General features: G+C 47.7%; 10 protein-coding genes across 10 annotated transcripts; 6 read left to right on the top strand and 4 right to left on the bottom strand.

The window, feature by feature from the left end:
* Positions 1 to 14: 14 nt before the first annotated feature.
* Positions 15 to 2,091, top strand: F4813DRAFT_378203 (MFS general substrate transporter; the record flags this gene model as incomplete). The annotated part of the gene is made up of 9 exons (XM_049245315.1): positions 15 to 315; positions 391 to 471; positions 532 to 683; positions 752 to 1,279; positions 1,360 to 1,528; positions 1,582 to 1,660; positions 1,711 to 1,775; positions 1,839 to 1,966; positions 2,020 to 2,091. 9 exons carry the CDS (start codon positions 15 to 17, stop codon positions 2,089 to 2,091), a joined length of 1,575 nt encoding a protein of 524 aa, XP_049104559.1.
* Positions 2,092 to 3,287: 1,196 nt separating this feature from the next.
* F4813DRAFT_384179 (putative O-methyltransferase) lies at positions 3,288 to 4,973 on the top strand (the record flags this gene model as incomplete). Its single annotated transcript, XM_049246038.1, has 6 exons — positions 3,288 to 3,669; positions 3,746 to 3,872; positions 3,937 to 4,307; positions 4,384 to 4,433; positions 4,485 to 4,591; positions 4,643 to 4,973. The coding sequence occupies 6 exons, from the start codon at positions 3,288 to 3,290 to the stop codon at positions 4,971 to 4,973; spliced, it is 1,368 nt and encodes a 455-aa protein (XP_049104558.1).
* A 570-nt stretch (positions 4,974 to 5,543) lies between these two features.
* F4813DRAFT_3275 (Hydroxyisourate hydrolase) lies at positions 5,544 to 6,921 on the top strand. The gene has a single exon (XM_049241091.1). The coding sequence runs from the start codon at positions 6,170 to 6,172 to the stop codon at positions 6,560 to 6,562; it is 393 nt and encodes a 130-aa protein (XP_049104557.1). The 5' UTR covers positions 5,544 to 6,169; the 3' UTR covers positions 6,563 to 6,921.
* F4813DRAFT_3323 (beta-lactamase family protein) lies at positions 6,922 to 9,120 on the bottom strand. Its single transcript, XM_049241144.1, has 3 exons — positions 8,170 to 9,120; positions 7,796 to 8,087; positions 6,922 to 7,711 (listed from the first exon to the last, which is right to left on the bottom strand). The coding sequence occupies exons 1-3, from the start codon at positions 8,707 to 8,709 to the stop codon at positions 7,281 to 7,283; spliced, it is 1,263 nt and encodes a 420-aa protein (XP_049104556.1). The 5' UTR covers positions 8,710 to 9,120; the 3' UTR covers positions 6,922 to 7,280.
* Positions 9,121 to 9,132: 12 nt separating this feature from the next.
* F4813DRAFT_341181 (uncharacterized protein) lies at positions 9,133 to 12,948 on the bottom strand. Its single transcript, XM_049241281.1, has 2 exons — positions 10,284 to 12,948; positions 9,133 to 10,233 (listed from the first exon to the last, which is right to left on the bottom strand). The coding sequence occupies exons 1-2, from the start codon at positions 12,693 to 12,695 to the stop codon at positions 9,343 to 9,345; spliced, it is 3,303 nt and encodes a 1,100-aa protein (XP_049104555.1). The 5' UTR covers positions 12,696 to 12,948; the 3' UTR covers positions 9,133 to 9,342.
* Positions 12,949 to 13,832: 884 nt separating this feature from the next.
* On the top strand, positions 13,833 to 16,047 carry F4813DRAFT_3160 (alcohol dehydrogenase). The gene is made up of 5 exons (XM_049240931.1): positions 13,833 to 14,108; positions 14,336 to 14,465; positions 14,528 to 14,663; positions 14,731 to 15,368; positions 15,426 to 16,047. Exons 1-5 carry the CDS (start codon positions 14,088 to 14,090, stop codon positions 15,641 to 15,643), a joined length of 1,143 nt encoding a protein of 380 aa, XP_049104554.1. The 5' UTR covers positions 13,833 to 14,087; the 3' UTR covers positions 15,644 to 16,047.
* Positions 16,048 to 19,195: 3,148 nt separating this feature from the next.
* F4813DRAFT_384174 (uncharacterized protein) lies at positions 19,196 to 19,750 on the top strand (the record flags this gene model as incomplete). The annotated part of the gene is made up of 1 exon (XM_049246037.1): positions 19,196 to 19,750. The coding sequence occupies one exon, from the start codon at positions 19,196 to 19,198 to the stop codon at positions 19,748 to 19,750; it is 555 nt and encodes a 184-aa protein (XP_049104553.1).
* Positions 19,751 to 19,952: 202 nt separating this feature from the next.
* On the bottom strand, positions 19,953 to 21,749 carry F4813DRAFT_3027 (putative DNA repair protein NTG1). Its single transcript, XM_049240783.1, has one exon. It carries the CDS (start codon positions 21,446 to 21,448, stop codon positions 20,156 to 20,158), a length of 1,293 nt encoding a protein of 430 aa, XP_049104552.1. The 5' UTR covers positions 21,449 to 21,749; the 3' UTR covers positions 19,953 to 20,155.
* A 1-nt stretch (position 21,750) lies between these two features.
* Positions 21,751 to 22,994, top strand: F4813DRAFT_3015 (mitochondrial peroxiredoxin PRX1). The gene has a single exon (XM_049240771.1). It carries the CDS (start codon positions 21,976 to 21,978, stop codon positions 22,777 to 22,779), a length of 804 nt encoding a protein of 267 aa, XP_049104551.1. The 5' UTR covers positions 21,751 to 21,975; the 3' UTR covers positions 22,780 to 22,994.
* A 51-nt stretch (positions 22,995 to 23,045) lies between these two features.
* Positions 23,046 to 24,820, bottom strand: F4813DRAFT_341166 (DUF676-domain-containing protein). The gene is made up of 3 exons (XM_049241280.1): positions 24,655 to 24,820; positions 24,231 to 24,530; positions 23,046 to 24,171 (listed from the first exon to the last, which is right to left on the bottom strand). The coding sequence occupies exons 1-3, from the start codon at positions 24,709 to 24,711 to the stop codon at positions 23,209 to 23,211; spliced, it is 1,320 nt and encodes a 439-aa protein (XP_049104550.1). The 5' UTR covers positions 24,712 to 24,820; the 3' UTR covers positions 23,046 to 23,208.
* Between the last annotated feature and the right edge of the window lie 176 nt (positions 24,821 to 24,996).

The raw sequence follows: 24,996 nt of genomic DNA, 5'->3' as shown, positions 1-24,996 counted from the left end.
CGGTGCTCCCTATTATGACTCTATTTCGCAGGAAACAGCGGCAGAACTTAGACGAGATTGCGACGCAGCCTTCCGTTTTCGACGACCCGGAGAAAGCAAAATACTTCCAGCCAACTGAAAAGTATGAGAACTTACATCGGTTCGACCCGAGCGCTAGGTGGACGTGGGCTGAGGAGTTACCGCTTATTAACAAGCTTGACTGGAAGATCACGCTGTGGGCATGCATCGCATTCTTTGCCTTGGACCTTGATCGTGGAAACTTGTCACAAGCGAATACGGATAATTTCTTAGAGGACTTGGGCTTATCTACGAATGGCAAGTACTATATATATACACATACGTATATATTCCATGTGAGAGTTACCTTCTAATAACCGAGTAACTATATAGACTATAACTTGGGAAATACCATCTTCAGATTAGCATTCTTGTGCGCCGAACTTCCATCACAGTTGGTGAGCAAGAAAGTAGGCAAGTACAAGCTTATACTCGTCTAGCTTAGCTTGAAGCCTCTACTAATATGTCGTATAGGACCCGATCGATGGATACCCACAATCATGGTCTTATGGTCTATTGTGGCAGCCTCTCAGTTTTGGCTGAACAGCAGGGAGACTTTTCTTGCATGCCGTGTGCTACTTGGTTTGCTACAAGGTGGCTTCATTCCGGACATTGTTTTATACCTGGTAAGTTGGTTCTTCTTATGTCTTAGAGACAAGTCGTCGTAACAGGATCTAACATGGTTCGGACTTAGTCATATTTCTTTAAGGCCAGCGAATTGCCTTTTCGCCTGGCTCTATTTTGGACAACGCTAAAGGTAGTCGATATTATTGCGCCCATTCTGGCTTTTGGCATCCTCCGACTACGCGGCCACCACGGACAAGAGGGGTGGAGATGGTTATTCCTGATCGAGGGCGTCTTCACCCTCTCCGTCGGAGTGTGGTCCTGGTTTATGATGGCACCATCGCCTACACAGACTAAAGCATGGCATCGACCGAAAGGCTGGTTCAACGAACGAGAAGAGGTCATAATGGTCAATCGTATATTAAGGGATGACCCTTCTAAAGGTGACATGCATAACCGTCAAGCGGTCGACTTGAAAAGATTATGGAGATCGCTATGCGATTATGACCTTTGGCCAATTTACATTTCCGGACTTGTGTTCGGAATCCCAGTCGGCCCCCCGGATCAATATCTAACCCTAACGCTCCGAGATCTTGGTTTCGATACGTTCAACTCAAATCTGCTTTCGATTCCTAGTCAAGTTATAGGAATCGTCACGGTAAGTTATCCCCCATATATCATCCACCTCTTCAAAAGAGCCTCAATAGTCTAGCAGAGTCTAATCAATTGTCTATAAAGATGCTTACCCTAACATATCTCTCCGAGGTGTGGAATGAGAGGTCGTTAATGGGCATGCTTGCGCAGATTTGGGTTTTGCCTAACATCATCGCCCTGGCTGTGATACCGAGTAATACATCTCCATGGGCGAGATATGCTATATTGATAATTTTACTCTCCTATCCATATCGTGTGTATAAGCCCCTATTGTTACGTATTTGTATTTTCTAATAAGTCATACAGCCCACGCTATACAGGTTGGCTGGTGTAGCCGGAATTCTAATACCGTCAGAGCACGCACAGTCTCTGCCGCAGCCTACAAGTGAGTGTTATATCATGCCCATCAGAAACTTAAGCTAACTACTACGGCAGTATGTTCGTCCAGGTCTCTGGTATTGCATATTCGAACATCTACCGTGCTGATGACAAACCCGAATGTGTGTAATCTTGACCCTTTTAGTATTTTGAGCCTATGCCCCAACTGACGTGAATATTGACAGACCGTCGCGGAAACAAGCAGCTCGTCGCAGTTTGCGCAGCAAACATAGTAATATACATACTTATAAAAGTCTATTATATATACCGCAACAAGCAAAGAGATAGGGATTGGAATGCAATGACTCGCGAGGTAAGAATTGCGCGTACGAGAACAATACGGCAAAGAAACTGACATGGTCATAGGAGCAAATACATTATCTCGAAACCACCACAGACCAAGGAAGTAAAAGAAAGGATTTCAGGTTCGCCCATTGATCGAGGGTATTGATGGAAGCGACACTTCCGCAATTTCGATGGAGATATACTATGGGAGTGATGAATGTATCATGTCAAAGATAATTAGAGCTTATTATTGCCTCGGGAACAAGAGAACTTTGGTTATAAACTAGGTAGATTTAAGATTGGTAACTATTAGTAAATAATACATCATATCTCTTTTATGTACCAAATCAGAACCAACGTGTTAAAGCAGCCTTAGCCCCCTCTATATCGAGACTCTCCGATTGACTCAGCTGATTGAATTAGTTGTGGTATACAACTACCTAGTTTCTTGTTTTTATATCGAAATTCTTACACAGGTCTTAGTGTTTATTACAAAGAGTACGACTTTGGGGCCATTAAACCCCTTTATATTCCGGCTTATGATACCATACGCTTAAATCCTACACTAGTTGTTTGCTCTCGGCTTCTTTCTTTAGGTACAACTATAGGAAGATAAGCAAGAAGACATTAATAAATCAAGTAATCTACTATATCTCAGTGAGGTCTAATATGGCACCGCCCAAATCACGGTATCATCCCAGTATCCCATGCTAGCAAAATGTCTTCTAGTCTTGGGTAACTACCTTTTAACGAGGTACACTCCTAACCTAGAACTGTAACATATATCATAGTCTACAGCAACAGCCTATTCTATAATTATGTAGGTTAAACTTCATTCCTACTATTTACTACGGTAATTATATGATAATATAAAGAAAATTACCGCGTAGTACTATGCGGTTCTGCGGACTTATCCTCGGCATGATCGAGATCTGATGAATATATTACACCCGCATTCGTAAGCACAAAAACATCTAATAGGCAGAAGTGTCCCCTCGCGTACCTCGTTATACTATCTCTCACAGACAGGGTTTCCCCACGTCCCATTATCCTGAGGGGAGCAGGACAGCCCATTTAAAGCGGACACTACGACATAACCATCCAATACGGCTCTCGCCCTGACCTCAATTAGAATGCCGGCGTATATAAATGATGCATGTCATAAATGCAGTCATATCAAATCTCCACCGGCAATTCGGAGGGTATCACCAAGCATTTTAGAGTAGCTGGTAGTTAATTGGGCTATGCCCACGCTTATGCCATGATACATAAGGATATGCCATTTCATGGTGAAGTAAAGCCAAGAACGAAGCCCCTGACAGGAAAGCATTAGTGAGTTTTCCTTCACAATGTCTTACGACAATGTATCATCACGGGCTACGGCTCTACGACAAGTAGTAAAGCTCATCCAAGACGCATCAGAAATACTGATCGCCGAATGGGAGAATCCAGCACCGGACGCTATACCGGCCTCTGAAACGACCTTTGCGATACCTGGGCGCAAGGCTTACGACGCGCAACGAACCGTCATTGCAGCACTGGGATCGATCGAAGAGCTCGTAGCTGAGCCTCATCTGCGTTTAGTAGACTTTGCCGAGTTGTATTTTGAGGTTCGAGCACTTCACATAGCGGTTGAGCATAATATCGCGGTCCTATTAGACAAGGGAGGAGTGGATGGAGTATCCGCCGAGGATTTAGCCAAGTCAACTGGGCTCGAGAAGAACAAGCTCGGTGAGCTCCTGCTTAGATACATGTCCCTTCTGCTTTGATGTGCGCCTTTGCAACAAGTTACACTAACAGGACCGAGCTCGTATACTGCGAGTCCTGACCACGCAGCATATCTTTCGCGAGGTTGCGCCGGGAAAGTTCGCAAATAATAGGATCTCGCAGGCTTTGGCCAACGACGAGAAGCTGCTAGGGCAAGTCAAATGCAGGTGAGCGGATCTTGACAGCCAGGCGATTAACATATTCCGGCACAAAGCTGATTATAGCACCCAGCTCTATGGGATTCGCAGCTGCTTCAGCACTTCCAGAAGCACTTAAGGACCCTATCCGAGGACCGAGCCATGATCCGGAACTCGCAGCCTGGCCATTGGCCGTGGGCACGGAACTTCCGTTCTTCACGTGGATGAACGAGAAAGTTCCTCGTTCGCGAGCGGCACTGGATAAAGCAAGTCCTGGCGCTGCAAGAGGCCCATATCAAAAAGTAGAAGCATTACCCGGTGAGGAGTTGGTCCCGAAGGACGACGCGCAAACCTACAACTTGTACTTAGCTGGCAACAGTAAGAGCTTAGGCAGTGCGACCTTATATGACTTCCCCTGGAAGGAATTGGGAAACGGTTTAGTTGTTGACGTCGGAGGCGGTGTCGGTAAGTTATCCCTAAAGGTTGACAGACTACAAAAAGTCCCTTCGCACATAAGGGTCGGCTAACACGGCATATCTAGGTAGTTTTGACCTTCAGCTAGCCCGCCTGTATCCAGAATTACGGTTTGTCGTACAAGACCTGCCGACCGCGGTTGAGCAAGGTTCTTCAATTTGGCAATAGGAGTTCCCCGAAGCTCTAGAGTCGGGACGGGTACAGTTCGTGGCGCACGACTTTTTCAAGCCGAATCCCATCAAGGAAGCCGACATATACTGGATGCGCCATGTCCTGTAAGACAAGCTGTAGACTCCACGTTAAAGACAGGACTGACGCAGAAACAGACATGACTGGAATGACGAGGATTGCGTCGAGATTCTTCTGAATACCGCCGGGTCCATGGGCCGTGACTCGCGGCTACTTGTTGCCGATATTACTTTGACTGAAACAATAGGAGACCCGTATATCAAGCCAGCCCCTAAGCCCCTGTTAGCCAATTACGGGGTTCATGTTCATCACGGGTTCGCCTTGGACATAGCCATGATGTCTTTGATGAACGGCAAAGAGCGAACACCTTCGGAATTCCGAGAGCTGTTCGAGAAGGCAGGACTGAAAATGGTTAAAGTGTGGGAATGCCGTAGCAGCTTGGGAATAATGGAATGTTGCTTGGCATAAGTGAAGTAGGTAGATTTAGCGTGATGCAACTCTCGCTTGCTCGGTTATCGACGTCTGAAGAATATTAGAATGTTATACTCTTCACCGCTTCATCTATCTAACGTTGTTGATGAATGCACTGCCTTGCTTAGGACACCTTCCACAATGTTACTGGAGTATATTACTGGAGTATATTACTAGAGTATATGTAAATGCGAGTGAGGGGAATAGGAGAATGCCGTCATGTCTTACTTACATATGTTACATATGGTTTGTGCAGAAGCGTTACACTACTTAAATGTCTCGCTGGGCTATAATTAGATGTCAAATCAAATCGACAGGCGATATTCTCTAGGTTAGTCAAGCAAGTGTCGTCCCACCGATAGTTTTGTTTAGGGATCATTTAGAGGCTGTGAGGTCGCACTTGAGGCTTTAGCCCTCTACTTGCTTCTTTCAAGCTGCAGCTAGTCAAGTGGGCTTGTCCTTGTATGATAACCAACTACGGCTGTGGCAAGATGAAATAGGGGGGAGGGGGGAGGGGAAAAGGGGAGAAATCTATAATGTGTGTAAACTGTAGACTGTAAACTGTAAGTAACACTAGTTATATTACGTTTTGCTTCTAAATAAAGAAACATTACCTTTCACAGTATTGTACCTAGGTACGTATCTCACCCCACGGTGGGGGCTATTACAGGTAGCGGGGTACAACCTATACACCTGGCAGCTACCTGGTAACCTTACCTACCTAGGAGGTACCTAACACCTGAGCAATCAGGTCCAAAAACAAAGCTGCATTAGGAATTTTAGTTGTCGGTAGCGTTACAATCTCCCCTCACAACCTTCTACAACCCTGTCTTTGCCTTGCCTCAGGTCCAATTACCTCAGGTTTAATCTTCCTTATTCATATGCCACATTCTCACATTCTCACATTCTCACATTCTCAGACGCCATTCACCATTCTGGGTATTATACATTATCCCCCAAGTACTTTGCTCGGTTCGGAGGAGAGAGGCCGCATACCACAGCCCCGCCGAACCGCTCCGCCTCGTTTGTCCTACCCCCTATCTACTAGCCTCACCGTCTAATAGGACCTCCTGAATTTCGTGGCTCTCGAGTACAAGTAGGGACATTTCACCTGCGGTCAAGTCGGAAGCAAACATCAGACCATCTCAGTCTAAACATCTCCAATATAAAAGTCTTAAGTCATCACCACCCCAATGGCAAACGACAAAGACATCATCACCTGCCATATTCTGGACACCTCCGTAGGCAAGCCAGCCAAGGGGGTCCGCGTCAAGCTGGAAGGCGGGCATGCTCCTCTTAAGACTTTTGAATCTCAGACCGATGACGATGGCCGCATCAAGGCGTGGCTACCATATTCCAGCATCCACTCGTCAGGAGACGTACCCACTTACACTCTAGATGACGTCTTGAGCGAGGTAGACTCTAAGTCCACCTGGACTCTCCGCTTCGATACCGGAAGCTACTTTGGCGAGGGAAACACCTTCTTTCCCGAAGTTCTGGTCTCGGTCACCGTCGAAAAAGGCCAGCATTATCACGTGCCGCTGTTGCTGTCTCCTTACAGCTATACGACTTACAGAGGCAGTTAAGGCACATATTAAAGGGGCTGGAGAGGGAAATATCAAATCCGTTGGAGACGCCATGGAGAATGGCCTATGATTTGGAGAAATCTCAATATGGATCATGGCGTTAACCCGGCTACAATCGGTTCTCATCTCAGCTACAGATATCAAGTATCTTTGGCATATCATCACAGCGGCTTAGGCCCGACGTGTTTTCCTAAGCACGCATGGGATGGAAGGGCAAACCTTCGTTAGGACTTCAGTTCAGACTTACAACACAATTAAAATTAAGCCACTTTTCTTACAGAGTCTTTCATCATCATTATTTTCTTAGACCCAACGTGAACTAATAAATCCCCAACTATTTGGGTACTTAAGGTGTGCCCTCAAATCTATGCGCTATAATCTAGGGACTATTCGCCGAGTTCACACGTGAAAGTGCTCTATTTAGTATAAGAAAGCATCCACGCCAGTTAAGCTGGTTGATTTAGTCAACTTCTAGTCTAAATCACTGAGCTCATTTGGAGATGGCATTATATAGGTATATATATGAACTTCATAAGCTGGCATCAAGACCCTTTAGGCGAGACCTTGGGTACATAACATAAAGTGAGTTATATAACCCTACTTTATACGCTCCCCCTATTTTTAAGTCCCTCCCTCGGGCGACTAGTTCCTACCCAGAGCTTATGGAACTTAGAGCTCCAACCCTAACAACCCCGCCGCAGATAATTCCCATTGACTACTATGCTTTAGCCAGCTTCAAATGCTTATACACAGCGGCCTCGAGCTGGAACCACAGGCCAAGGACCGCCGGGTCAAAAGCCGGCATAATCTGCGTGCACACCATGCCCGCGACATCATGCTCGCGGTCCGCCCACCAGTACAGATTCGGCAGCCCGGCCCAGAAGGCAGTCTTAGCCGACCTGCCCGTCGCCGGGCTGGCGCCGCTCAGCATGAACGTCAAGCCCCAGCCCTGCGGCGCGTTTCCGGGGACCGGGTACAGCTCCGCGCCCGCGTTTGTCAGGTGCGGCTTCGCTGCCGCGATGCCCTGCCGCCCGAAGTCGGGGAACTGCGGGATCTGGTTCGTGAACATCTGCTCGACGGTGGCTTTCTCGAGGATCTTGGCGCCCGTCTTGGGGCAGGTTCCGTCGTTGAGGAGGACTGCTAGGACGCCTGTGGGGAAGGTGAGTTCTCGGTTTACGGCATTATGTACGTAGGTAGGTAGTTCGAAGATTGGGTTGGGGGGTAGGGGCTTACGGGTGTATTCCTGGGGCTTGGCGAAGAGACCGGCTCCGCCGCTGTTGAACGTGTCGGCGATCTCTTGGGGGGTTGAAACGAGCAGGGGTCGCCGGAGCAGGTGGTCTCGAGGAATGAGCTTGCCGTCGTGCAGTCTTTGGTGCATATAAGCTAGGTTGTCTTTCATAGATTGCGTCGGTATCATGTTAACGTTCCCCAGACCAAGTGGTTGGCAGATGTTCTTTTGAATGTACTCATTCAGGGTCAATCCAGTCTTCCTTTGCAGAACGATTCCGGCCCAGTCGATACCAATCTATCGAAATTAGTTTCAATGCGTTTATTTAATCGTATTAGATAGGTAGACGAGTCTAAAAGGGGTATGTTTGTATGCTTACCCCGTATTCCCATTTCTCGCCTGGCTGAAATCGCAGCGGGATCTTCAGGATATCCTTAATATCGCCAGAAAACTCATCAATGCCGATAGGAAGACTCCAATCCCTCAACGTCTCGTTGAAGAACGAGTACGAAAAACCCGAGGTATGAGTTAACAGCATTTTTAAGGTAATTCCTTTTTTCTTCTCTTCGAAAGTTCCGTCGTCCTTGAGAACTTTGATATCTTTTAGCTCTGGACATAGCTCTTCGACTTGCGCCGCGTCGTCTAATTTCAGTTCGCCTTTTTCGACAAGTTGCATACAGGCAAGCCCTGCAATTAGTTTGGTGCAGCTCGCTAGGTAGAATACGTTGTCCAGCGTCATGGCTTCATTGGATACAATGCCTCGCTTGCCAGCCGAATGGGCAAATAGTTCGTTCCCGTCTCGGTCTACAACAACAGCGACTGTCCCGGGGACGGTAGACGCGGTTGACTCGCCGCCGCTGATAATACTCTGCTCTATGATAGAGCGGAGTTCACTAATTGCTTCCTCTGAGAACCCCATTATTTATTGGTATATTGGCCCTGTGGTTTATTCAGGTTTGGTGTGTTAGCTGTCCAATCTCTTTGCTTCAACTAGAGCTTGAATAAATTGTTTCCAACTAAGCTCGATATAAGAAAGATGAAGAGGGCAGTATATATCTATGTAGATTTCAAACACCACAAGGTAACATCGAACAGCTAAGGCCGAAGTCAAGCCATTGTATCATCATATACATAGTGATAACTCGGTGCCCCCTCTCTCTGATATAAGTGTGGAGTTGTATGGATACCTAGGTAGATGAGGCGTCGTAAAAGTGTCCAATTCCGCATTAGGTCGCCTTCTATTTCCTCCATCGAGTCTAATAGTTTTGGGCATGCCAATTTCTACCCCGGAAAGCGAGTGGATGAAGGTTACATTCGACTGGCACCCGAGGTGCTTCAAAGCTGAAGTAAGAAGTTCTCATTAATATATTGATAACTCATTGATCCTACTTTCTGCTCACAAGACAGATTAATTTTTTTCGTTGGCCATTTCTTCGGGAACGATGCTACCCTGTTCGCGAATCACCATGTTCTCCTAACGCCTCCGAGCACCAACCTACATAACTTGCCAATTATGACAATTCCTATTACGACCAAATCATCCTGCGGACCATTACAAGATAACACTATCCGCCTGTTCTAACCACAGGTTTGCTAGGTCTCTTGTTAAACCCAGTCTGATCTGTTTAAGTATATCTCCAGAACTGCTAGCCGAGAACACCCCCGTTCTCCAATCCCATGCTCGCTTGATAGGGCCCTTAACGACACCGCTTTTAATTACAGACTGGTGAAGTTGGGATGCTATCATTGAACTGCCAGTCATCATAAAACTACCACCCAAAGAAGAGGTAGACTGCTTGAGAAGGTCTGCAGGTGTAGACCCTTTTCCATGCCCCGATGCGAGGACCAGTTTAAAAAACTCGTCGGAAGCATCGTAGACCCGGGATCCAACGGTTTGAATGTCTTCGATCGCTTTAAGAAGTGTATCGATTTGATCAAGAGTAATCACGGGCGATGATTGGCCCACGAAGATGGATGCTTCTCCTAGTAGTGCTAACAAGAAATCTTCGCTGACAACTGCGTCGCGCGAGTCATCGTACAAGCCTCCTCGAATGTTGTCATCAGCGCTAGCAATGACAGCCACCAGGGCAGTGGCGGCTTGTTGGCGACGCACTAAAGATTTGGGGTTTGTTTTGCCGTCTCCATCACGAAGCTCGTAGAATTTCCTGAGCGTGGCATACCCGCTGAGCATCTTACCGAGAAGCTCTGCCGCTTCGAGATCCTGCTTCGCAAATTTCTCTAAAGTTGTCGTGCGCTCCTTTAGTAGCTGTTTCAGCGTACTGTCCAGCTCAGCCTCCGGCGGATACGTTGTAGATTCCACCAGTGAAATGGACATGAGGGTATTTAGGACATCGCGAACTTTGCCAGGCCGGTGGGCCAAGGAGTAATACCATAGAGCTTCTCCAAAGCGGAAGGTATCTTTTGCTAAGATATCTCCGAAAGTCTAATGTGTGTTAGTATAACGTTGACGTTAATGTATTGGTGTATGCATACCTCAGCTGTGTCTTCTGCAAAGTTGATCATTCCAAGTTCGTTCAGCAGCCGCCATATCTTGTCGACAGTCTCACGAGAAAACTCGTCGATGGTACTAAGAACACTCTGGAGCAATTCCTGTACTAACTGCTCAGACCGCTCGGGCGAGTCCATTCGGCCAACAACCTGGACTCCCATTTCCCATCCATCCCGCGAGACCTTACCATGCAGACCAGTGCCCGCTATATACTTGCGATCTTTCAGGCTACGGGCATAGTGGATTAGAGTGGTATCTTTGATTCCGTCTTTCTCGTCGGACCCTGTGCTCTGATTCATTCCTAAAACCTCCAATTCTTCCATGTCAAAATCTTGCATGTTAATAAGATTTTGTGGCTCTTGAGGAGGGAGCCATCGGCCTAACGAGGCAATTTCGGCTACCGTCGACGCGATTGGGAGTGACCATAATCTCAAGAATCCGATAACCCCTTCAACGTTGCTCTCAAACGCAGAAGCAACTGCTACTTCGACAGGGTCGGCGGAATTGAAGTGGAAATCGGCCTCAGTAGCAGTTTGAAGGGAAAGAGCAAGACGATCAAGAAAATCATCACCCGCCTCGTATTGGCTAGGCAATTGAAGTGATCTTGAATGGGATAGGCTAAGATTCCGCTTGTTGTGACCATTATCCCACCATCCGAATAAGCCAATCGTAGCCTCGCACCAGTCTTCCGCGGCCGCAAGGATAGCGTCCGGTTCTCCGATGAGAATCGCATAAAGGGACTGAAGATTTTCATAGATATCCCAAGGGATCCTGCTTTCTGCCCTTCGAGCAAGCCCTGAGATTGATTGTCGTCCATCCACAGAATCGGCAAAGTCGGATTCACCAAATCGACTCGAGGCAAGAGCTCGTTCTTTGCCTTCAGTAAACCCAACGAGTGCTTCTTTAGCTGCTTTAGCCTTTAGACGGAACAAAGTCCAGTCACTACTATGAATGTCCCAACTGTCATTACTCATCGCAGGGCATATCTCCATAACCAAGCATAGATCTTCGACAACACGTTTGATATTCGATAAGACTTGGCCACTATAGACTGCTTCGCCGCGAGGGGATTTCTTAGGAGATTCCCAGCCAGCCTTTCTGAGAAGTTGCACCACCCCAGATATGTCACCACGTACGAGAGCATTAAAAACGACTTGCCAGAAAAGCCCATGGGCCGCGGGTGAAGGGCGATGTTGCAGGACGTTATTTACTTGATCCGGGTCGAAATTGTGTTCTGCACGTTGCCAGTTGAAAAGCACAGCGGGCAAGGCTATATTTTTGATATCCCCAAAATCGTCCCTTCTTGCTGGTGTGTGATGAATCTGAAGAACCAACACAGCTAGGTAGAAGGCTTTCTCAAAATTCGGGGCGTAGGAACTCGGCCCTACCCTAGCCGCATGCTCATCGTCAACTTTGGGGAGCTCTTCTACGTGAGGGGCCCATATCTCATTAACCAATCTAACACAGGCTTGAGCCAGGGTATCGTCCAGTCTCTCCTCGTCGTCTTCAGGACCCACGCCTTCATCATAGAGACGATTGACGAGCTCTTCGGTTTGTATGATGACGTTGTCCGGTTCGGCCACATCTGCAAATGGAGATTGGCTATAGAGATCCTTTGCAAGGGCCGCATACTTTAACTCCCGCTTTCGGGCGTTGATAGAGCGCATGGAAGAAGCGCGAAAGATGTCTTCAGCTTCCTTGCTGATACGTTCGTCCGCAGCGGCTGTTGTGAGCACCATCATGTCCGCATCGCCATCGGAGAGTAGATCGCCATACGGCCCATTGCCGGCTATTTCCCTCAGCAGCTCCTCTTCCACATCATATTCATCTTCTTCTTCCATAGCGTCTGCTTCCGAACCCTCATCATCCTCCAGGGGATCCGTATTATCAGGCTCGGTATCTTCGCCTTCAGTCGAATCGTCAAGTAACATGCCGTAAGTCCTCCCTCCTACGTTTCCTCGCTTGTTTTCTTCTTCTTCTTCTTCTTCATCTTCATCATCCTCATCCTCATCCTCATCCTCCACTCCTCCCCGGTGATATTCTCTGCTCAGGCCAGACGGCTGCCTCGAAGTAGAGCCCTGAATTGATCTTCCAAGGGGCGCATTGCTACGTTTTCTTGAGTGCGACTTGGATTGGGAAGGGTTTGGCCTTCCAAAATTTGGGGTCTTGATCTTGCTTGACGTACTTGAAGCGCCTGACATAGCCCCAATGGAACTCTGTAAGAACGAGGGAGACGGTTCGCCGGCAGGGGTGAAGGATGCGGTAGATGAAGGTGGAGGGCCGATAGGAGTCGTTGATGGATGATCTGCAGAGAACCCGAAGCCAGACGAGGTTTTTCGAGAGCCTCTTTCCGGCGTAGAGGGCGATGAGTTCAAACCTGCAAATCGGAACGCCATCTTGGCGGATGTGAAGCTCAACAGCTACTTCGAAATGCCTTCAGAATAGCACCATAAACAAATATTAACTCTAGCGAAGATACCCCATGAGGCTATCAGCGCTATCAGGTCGTAAATTGAGTTGAAAATCCTTATCGTTAGGGGGTTGAGTGTTGCTGCTCGGAGCTGCGAAAGCTGGTATGAAAGAATGTGAGCCAAACAAAAATTTACGTCGCGACGCTGTGAAGCTTCAAGAACGCGGTGCTTAGCGCATACAAACTTCACAAGCAGGAGCTTGTCCCTGCCCGCTGTTAAGCACAGACCACACATATGTACCTTGTACCTACCTCTTAGGAATGGGATGCCCTCTATTCGTACAGTGCGTAAGCCATTTGTTACTGTACAATCAATACTTATTATAGTCCTCCGGGTTCTCGTCTAAAATATTGATATAAATGGCACTTCTCCATGCCATCCGATTCTTATCTTCATCTGTGCTACATTCTATCAGCCTTGTTGATGTTGAATTTTACAGCATACAAGCTAACCTACTCCAAACTAGAAAGGATTAGAAAAGGGTACTATTACGTATATCCATACCTAATTCAATATCTGACTTATCATAACTATACAATACAATGACCAACCGGATATTACAGCAATGCACCGCACACCTTGGTGCATTTTGATGAGATAGGCGAGCAACATGCCAAAAATGCCAAAAATGCCAAAACGATTGACTCATTTATCTTCACCAGGATATGGTGCAAGAACGAGCTAACGTCTTTCTCCAAGGCTATGATGTACATGCCGAGTTTTGTCCATAATTCCCCCGTTTCCCGTTTTCTTAACATGCCGATTGACGATATCGCATACTCTCTAGGCGGAGTGAGTTGGAGCATATCGGAAAAGGATGTGTCGGGAATGCAGGTGTGCAGCGTCAGAAGTCGGTATTAATGCGATACAATGCGATACATCTAATAGACTCCATCATACTATCTAATGTACCTATCTGATGGTATTAGCAGTCATGATGATCGCAGGAGTGACATCAAGATGCAAGGTAAACTGGAACCTAACAGCCTAACCTAAAGTTTTTATCTCATGTACCTATCTACCCAGGTAACCTAGGTAGGTATATTTCCCTTTATCTCATATCTCATCTCGGGGCCTAGTCTCACTCTCTCCTCACTGCCGTGCCGACTCCCCCACCTGAAGAATAACCAGTGGTGGGGTCAAGGAGGCTTCGAGCAAGAAAACTCCGCATCAAACAAGCAACCCAAGAAGTAGCTAAGCAATCTATTATAAAAGTTGATAGCTCAAGGACTTTTCTTTTTCTTACAGATTCTCCCGAACTAAAAGATTCAATTACAATTACAATAATTCTTTATTTTCACCAAATATAACATCACCATGGCTGATACAGTTGGCAAGGTTCGTATCTTTCTCTCCTTCTCTCCTTCTCCCCTTCTCTCCTTCTCCCCTTCTCTCCTTCTCCCCTTCTCCCCTATATCCGTCCCAAGTTCTTATGAGCGCGTCCCCCTTTACCCCGCGCATACGCGTAGTATACCCTACGTATATCCTACGTATACGTTCAGAATACTCTACGTGATCCATTGTCAGCAGACATCTAAAGCTGACTGCTTCCTTCTACACGATAGACCATCAAGTGTAAGGCCGCCGTCGCCTGGGAGGCTGGCAAACCCCTCAGCATCGAGGAGATCGAAGTTGCGCCACCCCAAGCCCACGAAGTCCGAATTCAGATCGTCTATACGGGAGTTTGTCACACAGGTATATCTTGCCAAGTCTTAATCCCGAATCAAGTCCGAATGTCCCGTTAAACAGTGGAGCAGATGCCTACACGTTATCCGGCAAGGACCCAGAAGGCGCATTCCCTATCGTTTTAGGGCATGAGGGAGCCGGCATTGTCGAATCTGTCGGCGAGGGCGTCACCAACGTAAAACCGGGTGACCACGTTGTCGCACTATAGTAGGCTTAACCCTACTTTCCTACCTTCCTTACGTCCGCCATCTCTTAGGCTAATATCGATCAAAAGCACTCCCGAATGTAAGGAATGTAAGTTCTGCAAGTCTGGCAAGACGAATCTTTGCGGCAAGATTCGGGCGACCCAAGGTAGAGGTGTCCTTCCGGATGGCACCTCACGCTTCACCTGCAAGGGACAAAAACTTCTCCATTTCATGGGAACGTCGACTTTCTCTCAGTACACTGTCGTAGCCGACATCTCCGTCGTTGCTGTCCAACAAGATGCTCCCATGGACCGAACTTGCCTGCTAGGCTGCGGTATCACTACCGGTTACGGTGCTGCGAGAATCACGGCCAACGTTGAAGAGGGATCCAACATCGCGGTTTTCGGAGCTGGTTGCGTCGGTCTTTCGGTTGTCCAAGGCGCTGTTGCCCAGAAGGCGGGTAAAATTATTGTCGTTGATGTGAACCCAACCAAGGAAGAATGGGCCAAGAAGTTTGGAGCCACCGACTTTGTTAACCCTACCAAGTTGGATGGGCAAACGATTCAAGAAAAGCTCATCGAGATGACCGATGGTGGTTGCGACTACACTTTTGACTGTACCGGTAACGTTGGCGTGATGCGAGCAGCATTAGAAGCTTGCCATAAGGGTTGGGGTCAGAGTATCATCATCGGCGTCGCTGCCGCCGGCCAAGAGATTTCAACTCGACGTAAGTTTCAAACTTTTCTTGCCAGAGGCTTCGCATAAAAATTAACACTATGAACAGCATTCCAGCTAGTCACCGGCCGCGTATGGAAAGGCTGCGCTTTTGGCGGTGTCAAGGGCCGATCTCAACTTCCCGGCCTTGTCAGCGATTATCTAGGAGGCAAGCTAAAGGTGGATGAGTTTATCACTCACCGCGAAGATTTAGACCACATTAACACCGCGTTTGAGACGATGAAGGCGGGCGATTGCATTCGTTGCGTTGTAACCATGAAGGAATAAAAAACGACACCTGAGTCAATATCTTACCTTGCCTGTAGAGCCGACTTGGAATCTTATGAAAATGGGGCTGACGAGTCATGAAAAATAAGTCGCAAAGTGTATCCCTAGCTTTTAGTCTAAGCAATTTATGAATATTGTCCTTTGATAGTGAACACTTTATTCCTTTTTGCTCAACTGACAACGAGGTGTAATTTCTAGCGTATAAAGGCCTCTCACCAGCTACCTTGAAGTTTTGCTAATATGCAAAAAGTCCCTAGCTTCCATGTCAAACGTTATCGCGAGAGCCTCTCCTAGTGAGTCCGTAGTTCAAGGCAATTGTGGCATTACCAAGTAGCCAACCCATGGTCTCTTTCATGAAACGGGCGCTAACATGTAAATGGGCCACGAATATGCCATGCGCTTCTTGTCGACATTGGAAGGTCTCACATAAGAGCAGTACTGTTCCATATGGACACTTCGTTTCGTGGAAATCGTTGGCGGACAACCGATAGCTCACAAATTCGGGAAGAGAATCAAAGAGACGGATACCAAACAAGCTACTAACCTAGTATATACGTATCTCGGATAGGTTTAGATGGATAGGTTTAGATAGGCGGTCTAGATCCTAGAGGCTAGAGTAGGTAAAAGAAGCCATCATGCATGGGATCCAAGCCAAGTCAGGCATTTGATATTCTTGGAGAGCCCCTAGAGTACCAATATGCACATGTGTATACATATGTAAAAGAGACCCCCTGCGCCGTCACCATTCGAGACCCTGCTTGCATCGCAGTGTGGCTCCAATTCTCCGCAAATATCCACCACATGATCGATGGGTTCCCGCAGAAAGCGCCTGAGCTGCAGATATGTAATACTTATTATTATATACGATGGGGAACGAGAGTACATATATAAAAATACGCGGAAACGAATGTATTCAATCGTTAGCTCGATAGGGTTTGTCGATGTGCAGGCGTCTTGGTGGCCAATTGTCTTACACCTTGGCCGGACACGGTTGGGTGATCTAGATCGGCATCATACATATACGGACGTAGTGTACACGAGATATGTAGGAGTCAGTTCAGTTCAGTCAGTCAGTCAGCATAATACATATCTTACCTTAGGTAGGTAGGTAGATACATAGTCATTTCGACGTCTGTATGGCGCGGAACACTTTAGGATGATTACTATTAGTCTCACCACAGACGATAACGGTAGTCCGTAGTACGAAATCTAGCCTCGCGTGTTCGTATTTAGCTAGTAACATAAAGGTTAGATCCGGAGGCGGTTATCAGTATCCCAGCCTCACCCTTCTAATACGAGTGAATGACTGACTGACTGACTGACTGACTGATTATATGTATGTACGTACGAGTCGATAGAGTTCATTAACCAACGCCAGCGCCAACGTCGTTCGCGCTCCACTATGTAGGCGAGTCGTTGTCAACATTTCAGCTTTTCGGGGTGTGTTCCCGCGAGCAATCCGTCTGGCCAGGTTTCAGTTGCCAAGTTGATCAAGCGGCATTGCATGTTCCACTCTGACACGACAACAACGACAACGACAACGACAGCGACAGCGACAACGAACAAACCCGACCACCCCCGTGCTGGGTGAGGCATAACAGAATTAAAGCGAGCAAAATAAAATTTGTAGAATGGACGGACATGTGGCAGTCTGAGAGGCGAGGCCTCGGGAAACAAGCCCGGCGAATGGAAACTGGTCGCTTTAACAGGTAGGTACCTAGTAAGCATTGCGGTGGAAGGGATGCATATTTATCTATTTGCTCGTCTGATCACGTAGATGAAGAAGGTCTCAGTTAGCGACGCACGTTCTATCTTCCCTGCCATGTATGTCATGTATAGTATGTGGTATATAGCATGTGGTATATAGCATGTGGTATATAGCATGTGGTATGTATGCAGTATGTAGTATGTAGTATGTAGTATGTAGACGCAGAGGTAGGTCCGGAGGCGGCGTGGTACGCTAGATACAAAGTTGCCCGATATCCGGCGGGTTTCTCGGTGGGTTGTATCGCCCGTATGGCGTGAGATACATACATATAGGGAATCCGGCAGGGCTTGTTTTTTCTTTTTCTTTTTCGTATAACTATACCTATCTCTATCTATTTGTCCTCCCGTGGCTTTTGGGTCAGGCAACTTATTAATAAGAATTCAATATCGATCATGGCCCAACGTGTGTCCATCAGAGTTTCGAACTTATTAACTTCAATATTAGTTGGAAAGGGGTTAGGTAGGTACCTACATAGTTACCTACATACCTAATCATCACCACTTATGTATGTAGGAGTTGTCGTGGTCTGTCTTTTTTTTTACGCCGAAATCCCGAATTAAGGTACTTTGATGACTTGTCTGTGTAATCCGTAATCAAGATGGGGATGTAATCCGTATGCTTTCTCCATCTCCATCCAAAATGGGCCCACCCGGTCCTTGTCGTCTCCTTGTCCTTGTCCCGTAATCATCCCCCTCCTCCCCTGCCCCCGGTATTTCGCTGATACGTGCATCCCTACGGCATATCCCACTTACATAGGTAGTATAGGTAGTATGTATGTAGACTGCTTAGACTGCTTAGACTGCTAGACTGTTAGATTTTATACCTAATCGGCTTGCCTCCCGTTTTCGGAGCCTTACACGGAATAGTCGTCATCAGAATTGATACCTGCAGACTTGCCCGCTAGTGACTGGAGTCCCTTGAGTCCCTTGAGTCCCCGGAGTCCCTGGAGTCCCTGGTTCGTTGGCTTATGACTAGGCAAACTGACGATCACAAATCCAACAAGGAACCCGTTCGCCTCATCCTTTTCGTCTTTCCACCTCACTAGCCCATTCCAAACGGTTCCATTCTCGCCGCCACAAGTAAGGAGTCACTCACTCTGTCAGAAGTATCCTCTTCCCTTGTTGCTGTTGCTGTCATCAACTTCGTCTTCTTCTCTCCTACATTTACATTCACTTCTATCTTAACCTAATCACTCGGAAAATACCAACAGGGCACCTCCTTTGATAGGCGCCAAGCTTTACGATCTGAGCCTGACTTTGTATGTAAGTGACCCATACGGCCCGAGGTTCATTCACCTGCAATACACACATTACACATAATACACGCAACACACACACAATACGTACACACTACCTAGGTAACTACGCACTCGTGTACGGATTACACGCGAACCTATCCAATTCAGCCTCTATTTAGTGTATTATTCCTCCTTTTCGCCTGGTCAAGGCGTCTTCTCCACCACATTTGCCATCATCCGAGTTCTTTTAAGTTTATTTAAAGGGGATCGTCTTTCTGACATTCGACCATTAGCACGCTCTCGAGCCATTCTCCCTTGGTCCTCATTCCACCTATTCCCAACTCGGCAACCCGCTGATCAGTAATACCCAAACAACAAAGACGAGGAAATAAACAACCTTATCTTTTTCCGTCCCGTGCCGGTTATAGACAAGCAGTCATCCTCATCACCCCCAAACATCGTCGACCACAAAACAACCAGAACAAGGAATCACCATTACCACTACCACCACCACCACCACCAACACATCACCATCATCATCAACAATATGGCGCCCCAGAAGCCCCGCTGCAACTTCAAGGAATGCAGGTCCGCCGCCCAGCGAATCGTCGGCGACTGCGGTTTCTGCGACGGCCACTTCTGCGCGAAGCACCGGTTACTAGAGGATCACAAGTGCAGCGGATTAGAAGACGTAAGCATGAGCCCAACCCCCTCGGAATCCGGCGACAGCGACGACTGGGCCACAGAGTGGTGGCTGGTCGGGCTGGCCGAGTATCTCGGCGACTCTGGTCTTCTCGAGGAGGAGGAAAAGGAGGAGGAATGCGGTGGTTCATGTCCCCCTTCAGGTTCACGTGTGCTAACTCTAGACGCCAAATGCAGTGCAAGAAAGAATCGCACGAGCGAAACGCGGCCCAGCTCGAGGCCGAGCGGACGCAAGTCATCCGGGGCGTATAAGGACCGGTCCGCCCCTCGATCGTCTCGCGTGACAGCTAGACGACGCCGCCGCTGCTGTCGTTCCCCGCCGGGAGTCCGACCGCGAGCCCGCGCCCCCCCATCTTCGCTTCACCCAACCCCCCCGTCTCCCTACCACGACACCCGTTAGCCGCACGCGATAAGAAGCGGCCTACGATTCGGTTTGGTCGGCATCTATTTTACTACTCTTCTACGAGCATGGCGTCCGGGCATTGGCTTAGGGCAGTTTGTATTTTTCAGTTTAGGCCTGCGACGGCGCAGGCGGAAACAAGTTGGACTCCTCGAGTTCTATTTTCGAGTTTTCCAGAAGGAGTCGGCTTGCATGAATTCACGAGTCTCCTACGACGGAGCCTATTCTCAGTTTTCAGCGAATATTGTACATACATACATACATGATTAAGCAATTATGAGACTTTCTCCTATTTGGAGTTAAGACCTCCCTGACGAACATTTGATTTCCACCTATTAATTTCATTTTCCCTGAATGCCTCGTGATATCCCACACCGTGATCGACCCATACAATAACTCCACGTGCTATGCTTTATTTGATCTCCGTTGCCGTTTTGGTATAGCGTTTCTTTGTTTCGGACCGGGCTCCGGGCTACCTTCGGACTGTTCTGCGGGCCTTCCTTCCTTCTCTTCATCTTTTACAGCCTCGTTTACAATGCTATCCTTTTCAAGTACTTCTTCCTCTTTTACCTCTTCAATTTTTACCACCGATCCATCATCTTCAAGCTTCTTAACTTGAGTACTTTCTCGTATCTTCCTCCCTTCAAGGACCTTTTTCCTCTCGGCGGCTTTACACAGGCCGCGTAGACCCAAGTCGCAGTCGCCGCACCGCCTCCCAACAGGCAGACAAACAGCCTGTCCAAACCCGACGAGTAACCAGTTTATTTCACGCCAGCGATCGCGCGGTAGCCAACTCTGTAGCGCAAGTCGCGTTTCCTCGGGGTTCTTAGTTGTATGCCACCCCCACATGTTTGTAATACGATGCACATGAACGTCGACGCCGATTCCCTCGGTACGATCCCATGCCGCTGACAGGCAGAGATATCCCATCTTGGGGCCGACGCCCGGTAGCGCAACCAAGCCCTCAATCGTATTTGGGATATCGCCACCCCACTGATCGCGTAGGATCGGCGCGGCCTGTTTTATATACTTGGTCTTGTTATTGTGGAAGCCGACAGCCCAGATCAACTTATTGATCAGATCCGGGTCTGCTGCAAGTACATTCTCGAGATTAAGGCCCGGAGGAGCACCGGGAGCATGCGGGGGAAGCTCGGTCTGCAGTCGCTTCATGGCGACAGCGTTGGTTGTATCCTTAGTCTGCGATGACAGCATAAGCGCGATTAAGGTCTGGAAACGCTGGTCGCGTGGGCTAAGTGTAGTATCCGCGAGCCGCTCACAGCCCATCGTATCGACGGCCGCATTGGCCGCTACGCCGCCTGGGGACCGCATCACCTTGACAGCATCGTATATTTCTTCCCAATCTGAGGGCGCGCTGACTGTTGTCTCTCCTGTATCCGCGTTGACGGCCTTTCGGGCTGGCTTCCGCTGACGTCTGCTTGTTGGGGGTGCTGTCACCTTTGTCCCGATCTCTTCTTCCTTCTTGATGGTGCGTCGCAGCGAAGTCGACGATGCTTCGAGGAGAGTAGTGGTCCGCTTTCGCTTCCGGATAGCCGCTGCATTCGGGACTATATCTTCGATATCCGCAGGGGCAGGAGTCGAGTTCTCCTTGCTACCGGGGCCATCGTCGCCATACCTAAAGCGCGCGAGTGAGGATCTCGTAATCCGTCGCGGTGACGATACTACCGGCCGAGGAGGCATTGAATTGGAAATATAGGGGAAGTATTTTGATACACTCGATAGATTCCCATGCCGTTAGATGCTAGCCTTGTGCTTTGAGCGAGGACTACAGTGTACTGCAGCCTTCAGTCTATGTATTGGGTGGGTCTTGAAATGCTGCGTAATTGCATTCAAAATATTGATGCATCAGGATGTTGCAGTTCCGGTGTTGTAGTTCCTGCAAGAAGTTTGGTGCCTAGCTCTGTCGGCTCGCAGGCTGGTCCCTGCATTTCAGCTTAATACTAACTCATATTAGGCAAGGTTTGGACCCATATGTATTAAGTATGTAAGCTTGATATCCTAGTGCCCCGCTGCCCCTCTATTGCGTAATAGCGATTACTTCGTTTCATTAATAAGTCATCAAGACTTTTTTATGATCGTGAAAATTGAAATTTAATTATGGGTATACTCTGATATACTCTACGTTGCTTGACACTTGCAAACAGGCATCCTCACTCATTTCTTACAACAAGTGAGTCAGTTCCATCACTCAACTATTCATTGGCATTATGGCAACTTTCTTAGCCCGAAGCGCACTCCGCGCTGTTTCGCAAACCCCACGTCTAGCTTTTCCCAAAGCTACGACATCTCCAGTCGCCTTGAAATCCTGGGCTCAACAACCAGTCTCATGCCGTTTCTTGGCCTCATCGACTAAACCGTCGGAGCAGCCTCGTCTACGGCTCGGTAGCGAGGCACCCAACTTCCAAGCCAAGACAACACATGGAGAGATTGATTTTCACCAATGGCTTGGCGGTTCTTGGGCCATATTATTTTCACATCCAGCCGATTTCACACCAGTATGTACAACTGAGCTCGGCGCCTTCGCCCGGCTCGCCCCCGAGTTTGAACGCCGCGGTGTTAAAATGATCGGTCTAAGCGCCAACGACTTGTCGTCGCACAAGCGCTGGATCGCCGACATCAATGAGTTGTCCTCTACAAACCTTCAGTTTCCTATTATCGCCGATGCCGACCGCCGCGTCGCATTCCTGTACGATATGGTAGACGCTCAGGACTTAAGCAATATCGATGAGAAGGGCATCGCCTTCACGATTCGCTCCGTGTTTGTCATTGACCCTCAAAAGAAAATTAGACTTACTATGATGTACCCTGCTAGCACGGGTCGTAACACCACCGAAGTCCTGCGCGTCATTGACTCGCTACAAACTGGCGACAACATGGGTGTCACGACACCTGTTGACTGGCAGCTAGAGGACGACGTCATCGTACCACCTAGTGTGAGCACCGAAGATGCCAAGAAGAAATTTGGTACTGTGAGGGAGGTCAAGCCGTATTTGAGGTACACTAAGATCTGAGTAGGGGGAAGATTAGCACATTTAGTGTCTCGTTCGGTCGGTGTTCACAGTATTATCACACCTACCACTCAAAGCAATTCGATGGAAAGAATTGTAGACGCAAGACATATAAACCTTCTATGGTATACTTTGAAGGCTCGTCTCTGAAAACCTAGTTGCTTGGTAATTTGTGTCTCGGCATACTCTAACGGAGGCATTGAGAACACACCGAAACAATAATTAAGTCTTGATTAGCTGAAGGGCTAAGTTGAGAATTCTATATAGGTAGTTAATATATTTATAATAATAAAAATCAACGTAACTTATGTATATCCGCCCCAAAGCCTATTCTAACACAATATACACTCACAACTCCACTCTCCTCTATTGAACGCCTTATGTTGGTATAATCTAGCAGGTTAGGTACTCGAACAAATCATGAGCTACGAATTAGATCAGGAACTCCCCACTAAGCCAGTGTCGAAATACAACAAGACCTTCCTTGAATCGAGGTGTGTCGGATCGGACGACAATAGCGGCATGACTATGTTGGTCTTCATGAATCCAGACGGGATATTTGCGCCAGCCAACCTTGTCTAGCTCATCTATCATCAGAAACTGAGAAGGTGCTAGAGCTAAAGTTGGGAACTGCGGGTGTGATTTCTTCCGTTCTAAGGCTATGATCTCTGTCTCGGCCTTATTCAGTTGACCATCGTCGCGTTCGTCGTCCGATGCTCGTAGGTACGACTCCCCTTGCAAGTTGTTAAGGCTTTCATAGACATCTTCTACGGTACCACGGAGATCCTTAATCCAAATTGGACTTCGGTAGTCCTTAACCTGAATGCCTGCGAGCCCCGATTCATGTAATCGAATGCGCTTCGAGCTACGGAATGTTTGTACGATCGAGTTGACTATTAACGCGACAATGCCAACTGGGAGAAAGACAACTACCGCGGTTATGAACAACACCCTCCGTAGATTCCCTGAGCTACCCGTGGTGATATCGGCCATCGCTTTACCGGCACTCTTAGAAACTAGAGGCGCGACCGGGTTTAGAGGGTCTAGAATAATATCTTCGTAGCCCTTAACAAAATTGGCCTTGACTTTACTCAGGTCCGTAAAAGGGTCTGTCTTGGCTATGGATGTAGTATAAAATGTTGCGCTCCTGTCGTTAACCACATTCGCATAGAGCGTTCGACGTTTAAATCTCTTTAATCCTGTTATGAAGATCGATTCGGGATCGGCAAGCACCTCGAGCAATGGTCGGCCGGTGTCACGGAAGTCGTCAATTATGAACAATTGCCTTCCAGACATACACAACATACGTGCGCCCAGGACGTTCCAAACGTGGTTAAGCCACCCCTTTAGAGGAGATCGGACACCAAGATGCGGCGAGGCGAATGTTACAAAGTTCTAGATGCCATAAGTAAGCAAAAGCGAGATTCTAACGCGACTAGGAATATCGTGCGTACCACCGGCTCAACCTGACGAAACACATCTCTCATCTCGAGTAATCCAACGGCATAGCGAGCAACGAGGCCGCCCAATGAATATCCAACAATGCTGAGCTTTGTTATCTTGCCGCCTTTGCTCTTAATCTTTTCCAGCTCTTCTTCAATCTCGAGGCATACGCGCTCGCCCCCGAGTTCGATGCCATCGTACGTGAAGCTACCAGCATTTCGTTCGGCGACTAGAATGTAGAGTTCTTCTTCGGGATAGGCGTCTCTCAGCGCTTTCGCGACCGATCTCATATGGTTCGGGTTGCCCCAGAGCTAAAAGGTTAGTACAATTGTCAGTAATGACGTGCATATACAAATGCACTTATCGTATTATTGTATTGTACTACATATGTAGTACACAAGGGATGGTGGCAGGGGTTCGATGATACCGACATACTCCATGAACAAGCACGCAGAGGTGATCTGCTTCTAAACTACCGCCGGTATATTCCATAATAAATGTATTTGTATTGTCTGAATATTTGGTTTGTGAAGCAATAGTGGACAAGTTCTCAATTTTAAAGATCTAGGTTAGTTAGTTGTAAAGTAGTTAACAAGTAATTAAATCAGGAATCGCCTTCAGTAAGATGAGATTGTCCGCGTGTCCTAAAATAGTATCTAGCCATCGGTGGTCCTTGTATTCCGACTGCTAGGTAATCCGTCTCACCCGGACAATATTATGTACCTATGTACGAAGTACATAAGATAGTGGAATCACGCAGGGCTTAGTGCTGGAATG

This window comes from Daldinia decipiens (genome assembly GCF_022478715.1).
Source record: "Daldinia decipiens strain CBS 113046 unplaced genomic scaffold F4813scaffold_1, whole genome shotgun sequence".
Classification (NCBI taxonomy): domain Eukaryota; kingdom Fungi; phylum Ascomycota; class Sordariomycetes; order Xylariales; family Hypoxylaceae; genus Daldinia; species Daldinia decipiens.
Note: the sequence above shows the minus strand (reverse complement) of the source record. Positions and strands in the feature narration are given on the sequence as shown.

Excerpts from the sequence above, each read along its gene's own strand:
- F4813DRAFT_3275 (XM_049241091.1), top strand. The coding sequence starts at position 6,170 with ATGGCAAACGACAAAGACATCATCACCTGCCATATTCTGGACACCTCC.
- F4813DRAFT_3323 (XM_049241144.1), bottom strand. The coding sequence starts at position 8,709 with ATGGGGTTCTCAGAGGAAGCAATTAGTGAACTCCGCTCTATCATAGAG. Across the intron at positions 8,088-8,169 it reads GCGAGAAATGGGAATACGGG|ATTGGTATCGACTGGGCCGG; the intron begins GTAAGCATACAA and ends TAATTTCGATAG. Across the intron at positions 7,712-7,795 it reads CAAGCCCCAGGAATACACCC|GCGTCCTAGCAGTCCTCCTC; the intron begins GTAAGCCCCTAC and ends CCTTCCCCACAG.
- F4813DRAFT_341181 (XM_049241281.1), bottom strand. The coding sequence starts at position 12,695 with ATGGCGTTCCGATTTGCAGGTTTGAACTCATCGCCCTCTACGCCGGAA. Across the intron at positions 10,234-10,283 it reads TTGCAGAAGACACAGCTGAG|ACTTTCGGAGATATCTTAGC; the intron begins GTATGCATACAC and ends AACACACATTAG.
- F4813DRAFT_3160 (XM_049240931.1), top strand. The coding sequence starts at position 14,088 with ATGGCTGATACAGTTGGCAAG. Across the intron at positions 14,664-14,730 it reads GACCACGTTGTCGCACTATA|CACTCCCGAATGTAAGGAAT; the intron begins GTAGGCTTAACC and ends ATCGATCAAAAG. Across the intron at positions 15,369-15,425 it reads CCAAGAGATTTCAACTCGAC|CATTCCAGCTAGTCACCGGC; the intron begins GTAAGTTTCAAA and ends CACTATGAACAG.
- F4813DRAFT_3027 (XM_049240783.1), bottom strand. The coding sequence starts at position 21,448 with ATGCCTCCTCGGCCGGTAGTATCGTCACCGCGACGGATTACGAGATCC.
- F4813DRAFT_3015 (XM_049240771.1), top strand. The coding sequence starts at position 21,976 with ATGGCAACTTTCTTAGCCCGAAGCGCACTCCGCGCTGTTTCGCAAACC.
- F4813DRAFT_341166 (XM_049241280.1), bottom strand. The coding sequence starts at position 24,711 with ATGGAATATACCGGCGGTAGTTTAGAAGCAGATCACCTCTGCGTGCTT. Across the intron at positions 24,531-24,654 it reads TCTGCGTGCTTGTTCATGGA|CTCTGGGGCAACCCGAACCA; the intron begins GTATGTCGGTAT and ends CTAACCTTTTAG. Across the intron at positions 24,172-24,230 it reads TTCGTCAGGTTGAGCCGGTG|AACTTTGTAACATTCGCCTC; the intron begins GTACGCACGATA and ends TATGGCATCTAG.